Raw genomic sequence first — 14,849 nt, forward strand, 5'->3', positions numbered from 1 at the left:
AAGAGCCCTGTCCTCCTTTTTATGTGGTCACCCTAAGTAAGGGCTTTAAGCTACAATATTAGGGTGACCGTATGAAAAGGAGGACAGGGCTCCTGTATCTTTAACAGTTGCATAGAAAAGGGATTTCGGCAGTTGTCATTTGTATATATGGGGAACCTGGTGAAATTCCCTCTTCCTCACCACAGTTAAAGCTGCAGGAGTTATACTAGAGTGACCAGATTTAAAAGAGGGCAGGGCTCCTGCAGCTTTAACTGCTGTGATGAAGAGGGAATCTCACCAGGTTCTCCATATATACAAATAACACCTGCTGAAATTCCCTTTTCTATGCAACTGTTAAAGATGCAGGAGCCCTGTCCTACTTTCCATATGGTCACCCTATATAATATGCTGGTCTTTATTAGTATTTGGGGCCTGCCCCCTTTTGCTTCTCACTCCTTTTGCCTTTGGCTTCACCCACTAATGGGATGCAGGCCCCCAAAGCTTCCCAAAAACTGAATTGGACCCTCGGGCTAAAAGAGATTCAACACCTCTGCTCCTCTTTCTTGCTGAGTCTTAGCATTTTACCTGCCATTCCTACAGAAAGAAGACCCGGTCACTAGCTGCAAACCTCCTCCTATGCTTGTAGAATACCGACCGTCCTCCAGAGCTGAAAGCAGGCTCTTGACTTTGCAGGACTTCGTATATCTCCACCTATCTGGCCAGTCTTTGCCTTAAGAGAGAAATTAGCAGAAGAAGATGCAGATGCTTCAGTAAGCCGCCTCAGATCAAGGATGGCAGAGCGAGGCTTGGCTGCCCCTGACGAAATCAGGACTGGCAGCAGCGGAGGATTCTGGGAAAAGACTGTGCAGATGGTCCAAAGTGTGGTCAACATGAGCTCAGATGTACAGCGCCAGTACTTCAGGGGGTTCTGCTACCAGGAGGCCGAGGGGCCCCGAGAGGTTTGCAGCCGACTGCATAACTTTTGCCGTCAGTGGCTGAGGCCGGAAATGCACACCAAAACTCAGATCGTGGACTTGGTGATCCTGGAGAAGTTCCTGGCTGTCCTGCCCCCGGAGATGGAGAGCTGGGTTAGAGAATGTGGGGCAGAGACCAGTTCCCAGGCGGTGGCCCTGGCGGAAGGCTTCCTCCTGAGCCAGGCGGAGGACGAAAAACAGGAAGTGCAGCAGGTGAGAGCGTTCTAGCAAGAGTCCTAAAAATTCCCACCGGTCGCTGAATTATCCTGGGTAACATCCAAAGATGGGTGGTACCAAATCCCTCAGGCCAACAGTGGCCGTGGTGGCTAGGAATCATGGGAGTTGCAGTACTGGTGGACATCAGGGGGTGGGGTAGGGTGACCATATGGAAAGGAGGACAGGGCTTCTGTATCTTTAACAGCTGTATAGAAAAAGGGGGATTTCAGCAGGTGTCATTTGTATGCACGCAGCACCTGGTGAAATTCCCTCTTCATCACAACAGTTAAAGAGGGAGGCCCCTCCTCCATGATCGAATCCCGGAGGGGAGTGGGAGGGAGCTCAGCCTCACTGGCAGTTGGGTTGGGGCAGTTGGGGAGGGGCAGTTGGGACTTGGCAGTTAGAGAGAAGATGATGGAACTGATCTAAGCCTGTCTTTGCCCCACACGTATATAGTTGTGCTGCCCTCTGGGTAAATGACCCCTAGGGTTACAATGAGGGTAGCCAGTTGGTTCTCTTTAGGGTGTCCCTATGGAACAGAGGACAGGGCTCCTGTATCTTTAACAGTTGCATAGAAAAGGGGATTTCAGCAGGTGTCATTTGTATGCAGGCAGCACCTGGTGAGATTCCCTCTTCATCACAACAGATAAAGCTGCAGGAGCCCTGCCCTCTTTTAAATCTAGTATAGCTCCTGCATTTTGGGAGGCAGGCCTGCCCCCAGCTAGTCCTCAAGGCCCACGGGCAAAAGAGTTCCTTCCCACACTCTGCCTTCCCTCTAGTGTGGGAGAGCCCACAGCCTCCCTAGGTCACTGGTTCTATTGTCGTACTGCTCTAACAGTCAGGAAGTTTTTCCTGATGTCCAGCCGGAATCTGGCTTCCTGTAACTTGAGCCCGTTCTTCCGTGTCCTGCACTCTGGGAGGATCGAGAAGAGATCCTCACCCTACTCTTTGTGTAGTGAAGGCCACCAACTTGGATGACTTCAAAAGAGGATGAGACAAATTCACACCGGATAAGGCTAGCAATGGCTACTAGTCCTGATGTCTGTATGCTATTTCCAGTATCAGAAGCAGTACGACTATGTATACCAGTTGCTGGGGAACATGGGCAGGAAGTTGCTGTTGTGGGTTTCCCGCGGGCAGCTAGTTGACCACTGTGTGAACCGAATGGTGGACCTAATAGACCCTTGGTCTGATCCAGTAGGGCTCTTTGTATGGTCTGACATTTTGAAAGAGGCATGAGGTCAAGGAGATTGAGCGATGTTGCTCCAAACCTTTGCCTGCCCATTTCCTCGCCTCCTCACCATGCCCTGCCTCAGATCCTCTATTTTTTTTAAGGTGCAGGGACTTTCAGAGGTGGCTGCTGAGATCCCTGAGGTAGAACACGCTACGTCAGGCACCGGACAGAGGCCTTGGGTCGAGAGCATCGTGCAAGAGGGTGACAGCGCTGCCACATCTCTGGGTAAGGGTTCTAACAGGGTCTATTTCGGCTTGAATCGAGAATATGCCTGAAATGCTGCTTTTATGTTTATTTATTTTATTTATTATTGCATTTATATCCTGCCTTTTTTCTTCCAAGGAAGCCAAGGCGGCGTACATAATCCTCCTCCTCTCCGCTTTATCCTCACAACAACAACCCTGTGAGGTAGGCTGGGCTGAAAGCCTGTGACTGGCCCAAAGTCACCTGGTGGGTTTCCACGGCTGAGTGGGGACTAGAACCCGGATCTTCTGGCTCCCAGTCCAACACTTTAGCCCCTACACCACACTGGCTCTCTGTTCCCTTTGAATGTCTGTGAGAGGGGAGACACTTCCCTTTAGCCTCTCTAGGAGTTTGGTTTCTATAGAGCTAGATTTTATAGAAATTCAAACTAGCGCCTCGAACGGTCCCCCAAAGCAACAGAGAGACAAACTTATTTCAATCCAGGAATTGAAATGCAATAATGGTTATGAACGATGAAGTCACAGTATCAGAGGCAGTAAACATATGTACTAGGGGTGTGCATGGACCCCCCAATCCGCTTCGTGGCCCGATCCGGAAAATCCGATCCTCTTCGGGCCCGATCCTCTTCGTGCCGCTCCGTCCGTCTCCCGCTCCGCTCTGCGGAGCGAGATCCGGCTTTGCCGCCATCACTACATGGACGGCGGCAGCGGCGGCGCAAGATAAGCCACCACCCCCGCCCCCTTACCTGCATCCGTCACGGGCTTCAATTGAGGCCCCGGTTGAAGCCGGAAGAGGCCTCGGCCTTCACTTCCGCCTTCAACCGGGGCCTCAATTGAAGCCCGCGACAGACGCAGGTAAGCGTCCCTCCTCCCTGCTCCCTTACCTGGCTCCGCCACCGCCGCATGGATGGTGGCGCTGGCAGTGCCAGATGAGTCACCCTCCCCCCCCCCACTTACCTGCAGGCGAAGCTCTGGATTGAGGCGATCCTCTTCGCCTCGATCCGCAGCCCCCCCTGACTCTCTTCACCTCCGCCTTTTCCGGAGGCGAATTAGGCCGCCTCGCTCCTGCTTCTCTGAACCGAAGAGAAGCGGAGCACATCCCTAATATGTACACCAGTTACTGGGGAACATGGGTGGGAGGGTGCTGTTGCACCTGTGTCCTGCTTGTGGGTCCCTGACCGGCAGCTGGTTGGCCACTGGGTGAACAGAGTGCTGGACGAGATGGACCCTTGGTCTGATCCAGCAGGACCCTTCTTATGTTCTTATTATAAAGGTGGAGAACGTGTATAGGGAGACATTTTTCTTCTCTCTCATCATCCTAGAACACAAAGAGGTCATCCCATGAAGCTGACTGGTGGGAGATTCAGAACAGACTATCAATAGCTACTAGTCCTGGTGACTTTATGCTACTTCGAGTATCAGAGGCAGTATGACTATGTAAACCAGTTGCTGGGGAACATGGGCAGGAGGGTGCTGTTGCACCGTGTCCTGCTTTGTTGGTCCCCTGGTTGACAGCTGGTTGGCCACTGGGTGAACAGAGTGCTGGACGAGATGGACCCTGGGGCCTTAGCTAGACCTAAGGTTTATCCCGGGATCGTCCCAGGGTCGTCCCTGCCTGCTCCTGAGATCCCCTGTGTGTCATTTAGATGCACGGGGATGATCCCGGGATAAACCTTAGGTCTAGCTAAGGCCTTTGTCTGATCCAGCCTGTTTCTTCTTACGTTCTTATGTTCACTATCGCATTTCAGTTCCTTGATTGAAATTGGTATCTTCTCACTTCCTTGGTCTCCTTCACAGGCGGGGAAATGTCCCTGGAGCGTCAGCCCAGGCCTTTTCGTGGGGGAGCAGAAACAGTTGCTGGACAGCCACCAGGTCAGGTAGGAGACCGTCTGGATGCCTATATCTCCTGGACATCCCCCTTGCATCTATATGACTCCCTTGCGTCTCCTCTGCTTCTGCAAACGTTGTCCACTCAGAAGGGTTTCAGCTTGGAATCGTGCAGGAGAACCTCCTTCCACTTCACTTTGACTGTCACTTTGAATGATGACCATGTCTGGAAGGGGGGAAATGTCATCTTTTTCTTCTTCTTTCAGGGTCCGGTGACCTTTGAGGAGGTGTCTGTACATTTCACGGAGGAAGAGTGGGCTCTGCTGGATCCAGGCCAGAGGGCCCTGCAATGGGAAGTCATGGTGGAGAACTTCAGAAATGTGGCCTCTCTAGGTAAGGTATCCTTGCCTTTGGATGATCCTGGAATCAGGCATTGCTGTTCTTTGTCTGGATCAATGCCCTGTAGGTCGTGTCATGGAGGACATCAAGGGCTGATCTCCATTTTCCTTGGAGCCTCTGTTTACTTAGTCCTAAAATGTATGGTGTAGTGGCTAAGGTGTTGGACTGGGAGTCTGGAGATCCGGGTTCTAGCCCCCACTCGGCCATGGAAACCCACTGGGTGACTTCGGGCCAGTCACAGACTCTCAGACAAAACTACCTCACAGAGGATAACATGGAGAGGAGGAGGATTATGTACGCCGCCTTGGGTTCTTTGGAGGAAAAAAGGCGGGATATAAATGTAATAAATAAATATAATAAATAAGTTGCGAGTCTCAACAGACCACTAAAGTTGACATACCCAGAACCCTTCAAGTAATGGTTAAACTAACCTTCACCAATCTGGGGTCCTCCAGGTATGCTGGAACACAACTCACATCACCAGCAGCTAGCACAGATGATGGGAGTTGGAATCCAATACATCTGGATAGTACTGGGTTGTAGATTGCAAGCTGAATATGAGCCAACAGTGCGATATGGCTGCATGAAAGGCAAATGCTATTTTGGGCTGCATTAATAGAAGTATAGCTTCCAAATCACATGAGGTCCTGGTTCTTCTCTATTCGGCCCTGGTTAGGCCTCATCTAGAGTATCGCATCCAGTTCTGGGCTCCACAATTCAAGAAGGACGCAGACAAGCTGGAGCGTGTTCAGAGGAGGGCAACCAGGATGATCAGGGGTCTGGAAACAAAGCCCTATGAGGAGAGACTGAAAGAACTGGGCATGTTTAGCCTGGAGAAGAGAAGATTGAGGGGAGACATTATAGCACTCTTCAAATACTTAAAAGGTTATCACACAGAGGAGGGCCAGGATCTCTTCTCGATCCTCCCAGAGTGCAGGACACAGAATAACGGGCTCAAGTTAAAGGAAGCTAGATTCCAGCTGGACATCAGGAAAAACATCCTGACTGTTAGAGCAGTACGACAATGGAATCAGTTGCCTGGTGAGGTTGTGGACTCTCCCAAACTAGAGGCATTCAAGAGGAAGCTGGACAACCATCTGTCAGGGATGCTTTAGGGTGGATTCCTGCATTTAGCAGGGGGTTGGACTCGATGGCCTTGTAGGCCCCTTCCAACTCTGCTATTCTATGATTCTATGATTCTATAAGGCTAAGTTAACTATTGCGAACTGCTTCTCCAATAAGTCTTTTTCATTCTGTTTACTTCCACAGGAATTGATATTGTTTCCACTATTTTGGATTGCATTTCACCTTCATCAGGTTTCTCTCCTTATTCTTCTAGGTGATGACAGGGAGAGCAAAATTGAGGGCAAACGGCAGAGGAGGAAAACCGAAGCAAAACAGAATTGGAGGAAGAAATTGTTTGCTTCCGAAAGCGCCGTGTTCCCTGAAATTCCAGTCACTGAATGTCACAAAGTAAACAAAAGGGCTCAGTTCCCTCAAGTTGCAAAACTCCTAATGAGCAAATCAAGCCTTAGCACACAACAAAGAATGCACATTGGGGAGGAGGAGTTGAAATGTTCAGAATGTGGAAAGAGCTTCAGTCAGAGAAAGAGCTTTATTAGGCATCGGAGAATTCATGCAGCAGAGAGTCCATATAAATGCTTGGAGTGTGGAAAGAACTTCAGCCAGAACTCAAGCCTTACTTATCATCAAAGAATCCACACAGGGGAGAAACCTTATCAATGTTTGGACTGTGGAAAGAGCTTCAGTCAGAACATAAGCCTTACAAGACATCAAAGAACCCACACAGGGGAGAAACCATACCAATGCACGGAGTGTGGAAGGACCTTCAGCGATAGCTCGAGTCTTACCTCCCACGGCAGAATCCACACCGCGGAGAAACCGTATAAGTGCTTAGAGTGCGGAAAGAGCTTCAGTGACAGCAAAAGCCTTGGAAGGCATCACAGAATACACACCGGGGAGAAGCCCTATAGCTGCCCTGTGTGTGGAAAATGCTTCGTTTGCAGCTCACACCTTAAATCGCATCAAAGCATCCACACTGGGGAGAGGCCCTATAAGTGCTCCGATTGCGGGAAGAGCTTCAGCCGCCGCGCGCACCTTAGGCTGCATGAAAAGATCCACACGGGGGAGAAGCCCTATAAATGCCCTGGTTGTGAAAAGTGCTTCAGTCGTAGCACGTACCTGAAAATGCATCAAAGGATCCACACGGGGGAGAAGCCGTATACGTGCTCAGAGTGTGGAAAGAGTTTCAGGCGGAGGAACCACCTCTGTAAGCATCAAGAACTCCATACAAGGGAGAAACTGTATACACTGTCGCTGGGTGGAAAGACCTTCAGTCAGAGCATGCGGATCAGGTCCCGTCAAAGGATCCAGACCAGGCGGAAGGACTGTAGGAATTCAGGCACTCTTAGTAAGGCTCTCTGCTTTCCTTGGCTGATAGATATTGGAAGCAGGAATTTCTACTATTCTTTGTCTGCATCATTGCACTGGCAGCATTGTCATTGACAAGTTCTGTGGGTGTTCCATATTCCTTGGGTTTGTTTATTTATGTAAAATAAGAACATCAGAAGTGCCCTGATGCTGGATCAGGCCAAGGGTCCATCTAGTCCAGCACTCTGTTCACACAGTGCCCAACCAGCCATCGGCCAGGGATGAACAAGCAGGACATGGTGCAACAGCACCCTCCAACCCATGTTCCCTAGCAACTGGTGCACGCAGGCTTACTGCTTCGGATACTGGAGATAACACACAATCTTCAGGGCTAGCAGCCATGGATAGCCTTCTCCTCCAGGAATTTACCCAACCCCCTTTTGAAGCCATCCAGATTGGTGGCCATCACTACATCTTGTGGTAGTGAGTTCCATAATTTAACTATACACTGTATAAAGAAGGACTTCCTTTTATTTGTCCTGGATCTCCCACCAATCAGTTTCATGGGATGACCCCTTGGGGTTCTAATATTTTGAGAGAGAGAGAGAGAGAGAAATGTCCCTTTGTAAAATATATTAGTTAGTCTTTGATTGGAGTCATTAGAATATAAGAGCCCTGCTGGATCAGCTCACAGCCCTCTTTTGTACCTGGTCACGGCTCCTGCAGCTTTAACGGTTGTGACGAAGAGGGAATTTCACCAAGCCCTGCACTGCATACAAATAACACCTGCTGAAATCCCCTTTTCATAGAATCATAGAATAGCAGAGTTGGAAGGGGCCTACAAGGCCATCGAGTCCAACCCCCTGCTCGATGTAGGAATCCACCCTAAAGCATCCCTGACAGTTGTTCTAGACAACTGTTAAAGATCCCCTTTTCTAGACAACTGATTAGCTTGGAAAAAAGGAGGCTAAGGGGAGACATGACAGAGGTGTACAAAATGATGCATGGTGTGGAGAATGTGGAGAGGGAGACATTTTTCTCCCGCTCTCAAAATACAGGCAAAATCTATCATGTCTGTCTAGAATAACCACCATGAGAGAGAATAGATTGGTGGTTCCCGAGTCTGGGAATTGGGTAAGCGACCTGTTCTGGATGGGGTTGCACTCCCTCTGAAGGAGCAGCTGCATAGCTTGGGAGTACTCCTAGACCCATCCTTGTCACTGGAGGCCCAGGTGGACTCTGTGGCCCAGAGAACTTGGGGTCAGCTTTGGCTGATCTGCCAGCTACAGCCTTTCCTGGACACAGTAGTGCACACACTGGTAAGTTCCTGATTAGACTACTGCAATGCACTCTACGTGGGGCTGCCCTTGAAGACGACTCAGAAGTTGCAGCTAGTGCAAAATGCAGCAGCTAGACTGCTGGCGGGTACATCTTACAGAGACCACATAACACTGGTCTTAAAGGAATTGCACTTGGGTGCCTACACGCTTACGGTCGGAATTCAAGGTGTTGGTAATGACGTTTAAAGCCCTAAACGGATTGAGACCTCAATGCTTGAGGGAGCGCCTCTCCTTATATATGCCTGCCCAAAACTCAAGATCTGTTGGAGGAACCCTCCTCCACATCCCACCAATGCAAGACATTCGCTATGATGGGACAAGGGAGAGGGCTTTCTCTGTGCTGGCACCCCGACTGTGGAATGCCCTCCCCTTGGAGGCCCGACTGGCGCCAACACTGATTTTATTCCGGCGCCAAGTAAAGACATGGCTTTTCAACAAAGCCTTTAATGGTTAAATTCATCCACTTTGCACATTGTTTAAACCATTTTAATTGTTTTTACTGCTTTTAAATTATATATTGGTTGGTAAAGCAGCAGTTTCTGCAGCTGAAACTCTCCCCACGGCCTGAGTTCGAGCCCAACGGAAGCTGGTTTCAGGCAGCCGGCTCGGGTCGACTCAGCCTTCCATCCTCCCGAGGTCGGTAAAATGAGTACCCAGTTAGCTGGGGGAAAGGTAATAACGGCCGGGGAAGGCAACGGCAAACCACCGCGCTATAAGGCCTGCCAAGAAAACGTCAGCGAAAGCTGGCGTCCCTCCAAGAGTCAGTAATGACTCAGTGCTTGCACGAGAGGTTCCTTTCCTTTCCTTCCTTTAACTTGATTCATGGTTTAATTTGTTTTTAGCTGTGTATATTTATTGTTTTATATTGTACAATTTTATCTGAGATCCTAGTGATATAGGGCGGGATACAAATGTTTTAAATAAAATAAAATAAATGATCCATTCCTTCCTCCTGAGGTTTTTCTTTTTATTCCTGCAGGTAATGCAAGGGAGAGCGAACGGCAGAAAAGGAAACCCGGAGAAAAACCAAAGAGGAAGAAGAAACCCGTTGGTTCTGACGACGCTGCTTTCCATGAAATTCCAGAGTCGCAAGAACGTTACGAAGGGAATATCCCTTTACGTGCAAAACTCTTAACTAGCAAATCAGACCTTAGCACAAATGGAAGAATTCACACCGGGGAGAAGCTGTATAAATGCTCCGAGTGTGGAAAGGGTTTCGCCAAGAGCGGAAGCCTTACAAGACATCACAGAACCCACACAGGGGAGAAACCGTATCAATGCCTGCGGGGTGGAAACAGCTTCAATCAGGGAACAAACCTGACTTTACACCAAAGAATCCACATAGGGGAGAAGCCATATAAATGCTTGGAGTCCGGAAAGAGTGTCAGTCAGAACATAAGCCTTACGAGACATCGAAGAACCCACGCAGGAGAAACAATTTAAACCAGCTTCAGTCAGAGGAATAGCCTTGCTTTCCGTCAAGGAGCGCACACACAGGTGAGAAGACATATCAATGCCCTGAGGGTGAAATGGGCTTCATATTCACAGCATGCAGTTCAGGCCGCGTCAAACAATACCCATAGGGGAATGTTGCTCACTGAAAAAATGTTTGTAGTGCAGGAAGAAGTTCAGGCGGGTGCCATGGGGCTGCCTTCACGGCGCTGCGTTGGTGCTGCTCCAGTAAGCCCCACGGTGTCGCTGGTGTACGGTGGCGGCAAATAGTCCCCACTGTCTTTCCGGTGGCCATTAGGGTCACCACCCCGCCTCCTCCCACAGCTTCAGGCGACCAATGGGAGGTCGCCTTCCACCCGGGAATGCCCCGACGCAGCGCCGGAGCGAGACGGATGATAGAAGAACTGCACTGACCTCACTCGTGCAGGAAAAGTCAGGGTAAGTCGCCAACTTTTCTGTTGCAGCTCTCCGTCTCTTTGCCCTGGGTGGCTCCAAATTAGTGGCTGTGTCATGTAACCAACGCAGCACAGATTCAGAGGCACCCTGGGGCAAAGACAACATTTAGCCCCCAGTTTTTCCTGCCGAAGAATTCAGAAGCAGTGTTAGAAAGCATATATGTAATTAGACAGTAGCAGTGGTATTAAAGCAATCTTGATCCTGAATTAGGATTAAAAACATAATAAAAACAGCAGTTTTTTTAAAAATCCCACAATGTAGATTTGAACTCAGAGAAGAGGCAGCTTGGTTGAATGGGGAAAAAAAGAGTTTAACAGCCACCAAAGAGAGGCCCAAGCAAGACCTTGGAGGAAGTGCATTCCAAAGATGGGGCGCCACCATGAAAAGGCCCTGCTAACCTGATCTTCCCTAGTGGCAGGCCGGAGAACAGGACCTCTGCTGCCGACTATAGGCCGAGGGGAGGTTCATCTGGGTGTACGCAGCTCTTCCGATAACCTGGCCGCACTATTTTAAAAGATAACATCAATACTCTTAAGTAGTGTCCGGAAATGAATATGTAGCCGGTGCAAGTGATACAAGGTTCACTTGTATCACTGGTTAGGCCTCATCTAGAGTATTGTGTCCAGTTCTGGGCTCCACAATTCAAGAAGGACGCAGACAAGCTGGAGCGCGTTCAGAGGAGGGCAACCAGGATGATCAGAGGTCTGGAAACAAAGCCCTATGAAGAGAGACTGGAAGAACTGGGCATGTTTAGCCTGGAGAAGAGAAGATTGAGGGAAGACATGATAGCACTCTTCAAATACTTAAAAGGTTGTCACACAGAGGAGGGCCAGGATCTCTTCTCGATCCTCCCAGAGTGCAGGACACGGAATAACGGGCTCAAGTTAAAGGAAGCCAGATTCTAGCTGGACATCAGGAAAAACTTCCTGACTGTTAGAGCAGTGCGACAGTGGAATCAGTTACCTACGGAGGTTGTGGGCTCTCCCACCCTAGAGGCCTTCAAGAGGCAGCTGGACAACCATCTGTCAGGGAGGCTTTAGGGTGGATTCCTGCATTGAGCAGGGGGTTGGACTCGATGGCCTTGTAGGCCCCTTCCAACTTGGCTATTCTATGATTCTATGAAGGTCGACATAGCATCAGGAGTCCATGTAGCCCCTCATGGCATTCTCATAACTGCATTTTATGCCAGCTCATTTTTGAACAATCTTTAAGGGTAGCCCAGACCATGCCTCCTTTTTACTGGGCTATGGCAAAGTTCTACCCTTTAAAGGTAGCCTAAAAATCATTTTAAATAAAAAATAAAAGCATCACTGAAACCTTTGAAGGATGTGAAATTCCAAAAGAATTGTGCTAGTATCTTCTGTAAAAAAAAATTTTGTTTAAATACTCCACCATCTCATACAATCCAGAATTGCCTTCAGACACCTATTTAGAGTTCCCACCACTTCCTTGGAATTAGTAGACGGAAATGAGAGCTGTGTGATCCACATACTGGGGAATACTTTATCCTAGGGTGACCATTAGGGTGACCCTATGAAAAGGAGGACAGGGGTCCTGTATCTTGAACAGTTACAGTTGCATAGAAAAGGGAATTTCAGCAGGTGTCACTTGTAGGCAGGTATGCCGATATAGGGGGGGAAACGCACCAATAAGTGTGAATGCTAAAAAGAGAAATCAACTCTGGTGCTTGATAAACGTGTTAAAAGCTATTTTATTCTTTAAATCCAAAAATGCTCTGCTCATAGTTAAATCCAGATGTATCGTCCTTCGTCAGGAGCTATAATAAAATATACAGGTGGTGTTTATTTTAAAAAAAATAACAAAACAGGAACAACACCCATGTATTACTGAAACATTTCATGTAGAAACCTCAGCTACTGCTATCTCTAGATTTTGTAGTCGTGGAGACTAAAGGTTTTTCTAGGGAAATTTTTGTCCTTATCCCTCCTCAGGATTACATAATGTAATTGGCTGACCTTAGTCCACAAATTTTACACTTCGAAAATCTAGGCTTTTCTGATTTATCTTATCACCTCCCCATTAATTATTTTTGATTATACGCGATCACGATCTTCTCCTATTGATCTGGACATAGGAGTAGCTGAGTTTTCTACATGAAATGTTTCATTAATGCATGGGTATTGTTCCTGCTTTGTTATTTTTTTAAAAAACCCTGTATATTTTATTATAGCTCCTGACGAAGGGCGATACGTCCGAGCATTTTTGGATTTAAAGAATAAAATAGTTTTTAACACGTTTATCAAGCACCAGAGTTGATTTCTCTTTTTAGCATTCATGTCATTTGTATGCATGCAGCACCTGGTGAAATTTCCTCTTCATCACGACAGTTAAAGCTGCAGGAGCTATACTAGAGTGACCAGATTTAAAAGAGGGCAGGGCACCTGCAGCTTTAACTGTGGTGATGAAGAGGGAATTTCACCAGGTGCGACATGCATACAAATGCACGCCAGTCCTTTTCCAGCTTCACTGGCTGCCAGTCCAGGTCCGGGCCCAATTCAAAGTGCTGGTATTAACATTTAAAGCCCTAAACGGTTTGGGGCCAGGCTATCTGAAGGAACACCTCCTCCCGTATGTTCCTGCCCGGACCCTAAGGTCATCCTCAGGGGTCCTTCTCCGCGAGCCCCAACCAAAGGAAGATAGGCTGATGGCTACCAGCAGCAGGGTCTTCTCTGCTGTGGCACCCCGGCTGTGGAATGAGCTCCCTAAGGAGGTTCGCCTGGCACCTACATTATATGCCTTTAGATGCCAGCTGAAGACCTTTTTATTCTCCCAGCATTTTAACAGTCCATAAATAAATTTTAACTTGGTGTTTTAAATTTGTAATTTTGCATTGCTGCAGTTTTATCCGGTTGAGCTTTTATATTGTATTTTATATTATGGTTTCATAATGTTGTTTTATACTTTGAAGGTTTTAATTTTTGTGAACCGCCCAGAGAGCTCCGGCTATTGGGCGGTATAGAAATGTAATAAATAAATAAATAAATAAATAAATAAATGACACCTGCTGAAATCCCCTTTTCAATACAACTGTTAAAGATACAGGAGCCCTGTCCTCCTTTTCAAAGGGTCACCCTACTTTATCCCAAACCTTCGGATGACCTCTCCCAATGGTTTTGTATAATTAGGAGGGATAGGGGAGAACAACCAATAGAAAATTCCTATGGTATAAAATTTTGCAAATGCTGAGCATGTGGGGAATTCTGTATGACATCAAACAGTCTAAGCGAATGGGAGATGAACATCAACTGGGCCCAGCGTCTTGCAAACAGAGTTGTGAACAGGCGATTGTCTGGTCACCTGTGCTGAATAAATTTTGTCTTGCAGAAACGTGCCTTCTGCCCATAACCAGAAGGGATAGATCCATGGAGAGACGACCTGTTATTGCAAAAGAATAACGTCTTTTAATCATTTAAAACCTTCCTCATTCATAATTCAATTATTTTCATCAACCAATGGCTTGTGATATTATTATTATTATTATTATTATTATTATTATTATTATTATTATTTATTTGTATCCCGCCTTTTGCCCAATACTAGGCCTCAAGGCAGCCTTACAAAATTTAAAACATACGCATTTTAAACTTAGGAAAAGAAATGTACAAAACTTTTTTTTTTACAATATTAAAACATAAACATTTAAAATACACAACAATTTTACAAGTCCTTAACAAAGATGAAGAATCAGATTATTATCCAAAGGCCTGCTGGAACAAACAAGTTTTTGCCTGCTTCCGAAAGCCCATCAAGGAAGGAGCCAGTCTAGCTTCCCCAGGAAGAGAGTTCCAGACCACTGGAGCAGCCACTGAGAAGGCCCTGTCCCGCATTCCCACCAAGCACGCCTGTGAAGATGGCAGGACTGAAAGAAAGGCTTCTCCAGAAGATCTGAAAGCACAGGCAGGCTCATAAGGGAGAAGACGGTCTTTCAGATAACCTGGACCTGAGCCATATGGCTTCACTTCACTCTCGTACCATTTCCTATCCATTCTTCTCTTCCCCATGTGATGAGACACGCCAATGGCTGTATTGCAGCTAATGGTTAACATGTAGGTATTATTGCTGCTGTTTATTTCTTTTTCTTGCAGAGTTTTCTTAATTGATTTTGATGTTGTAATCAAGATTCTGCAGTTATCTGCATTTTATTCTTGTTAGCTGCCTTAATTGCTGTTTTCGGTGGAAAGACAGGATATAAATGGGATTAATAAACCGCCCAAAGAGCTTCGGCTGTGGGGCGGTATATAAATGTAATTAAATAAATAAATAAATAAATGAAATAATGGCTGCTTTGTTCAATTTTTCCATTTTAAGTCACATTTTTCCTTGACCTCCATGCTGCTGGAGTACGAAAGATGCCTCT

At 47.3% G+C, this 14,849-nt stretch overlaps 2 protein-coding genes across 2 annotated transcripts; both read left to right on the forward strand.

The window, feature by feature from the left end:
* Positions 1-770: 770 nt before the first annotated feature.
* Positions 771-6,314, forward strand: LOC134395742 (zinc finger protein 213-like; the record flags this gene model as incomplete). Its single annotated transcript, XM_063121904.1, has 5 exons — positions 771-1,166; positions 2,505-2,628; positions 4,404-4,483; positions 4,700-4,826; positions 6,172-6,314. Coding segments are annotated over exons 1-5 (870 nt in total), but the record flags the coding sequence as incomplete, so codon positions are not given.
* A 10-nt stretch (positions 6,315-6,324) lies between these two features.
* On the forward strand, positions 6,325-10,285 carry LOC134395743 (zinc finger protein ZFP2-like). The gene is made up of 3 exons (XM_063121906.1): positions 6,325-7,302; positions 9,543-9,834; positions 10,147-10,285. The coding sequence occupies exons 1-3, from the start codon at positions 6,348-6,350 to the stop codon at positions 10,283-10,285; spliced, it is 1,386 nt and encodes a 461-aa protein (XP_062977976.1). The 5' UTR covers positions 6,325-6,347.
* The last annotated feature ends 4,564 nt before the right edge of the window (positions 10,286-14,849 follow it).

Source organism: Elgaria multicarinata, chromosome 3, assembly GCF_023053635.1.
Source record: "Elgaria multicarinata webbii isolate HBS135686 ecotype San Diego chromosome 3, rElgMul1.1.pri, whole genome shotgun sequence".
NCBI lineage: Eukaryota > Metazoa > Chordata > Lepidosauria > Squamata > Anguidae > Elgaria > Elgaria multicarinata.

What these genes read in the sequence shown, in the direction of transcription:
- LOC134395743 (XM_063121906.1), top strand. Translation starts at nt 6,348, where the DNA reads ATGAGCAAATCAAGCCTTAGCACACAACAAAGAATGCACATTGGGGAG. An exon ending in TTGGCTGATAGATATTGGAA is followed by an intron (nt 7,303 to 9,542) that starts GCAGGAATTTCT and finishes TTATTCCTGCAG; the next exon opens with GTAATGCAAGGGAGAGCGAA. An exon ending in ACCCACACAGGGGAGAAACC is followed by an intron (nt 9,835 to 10,146) that starts GTATCAATGCCT and finishes CAATACCCATAG; the next exon opens with GGGAATGTTGCTCACTGAAA.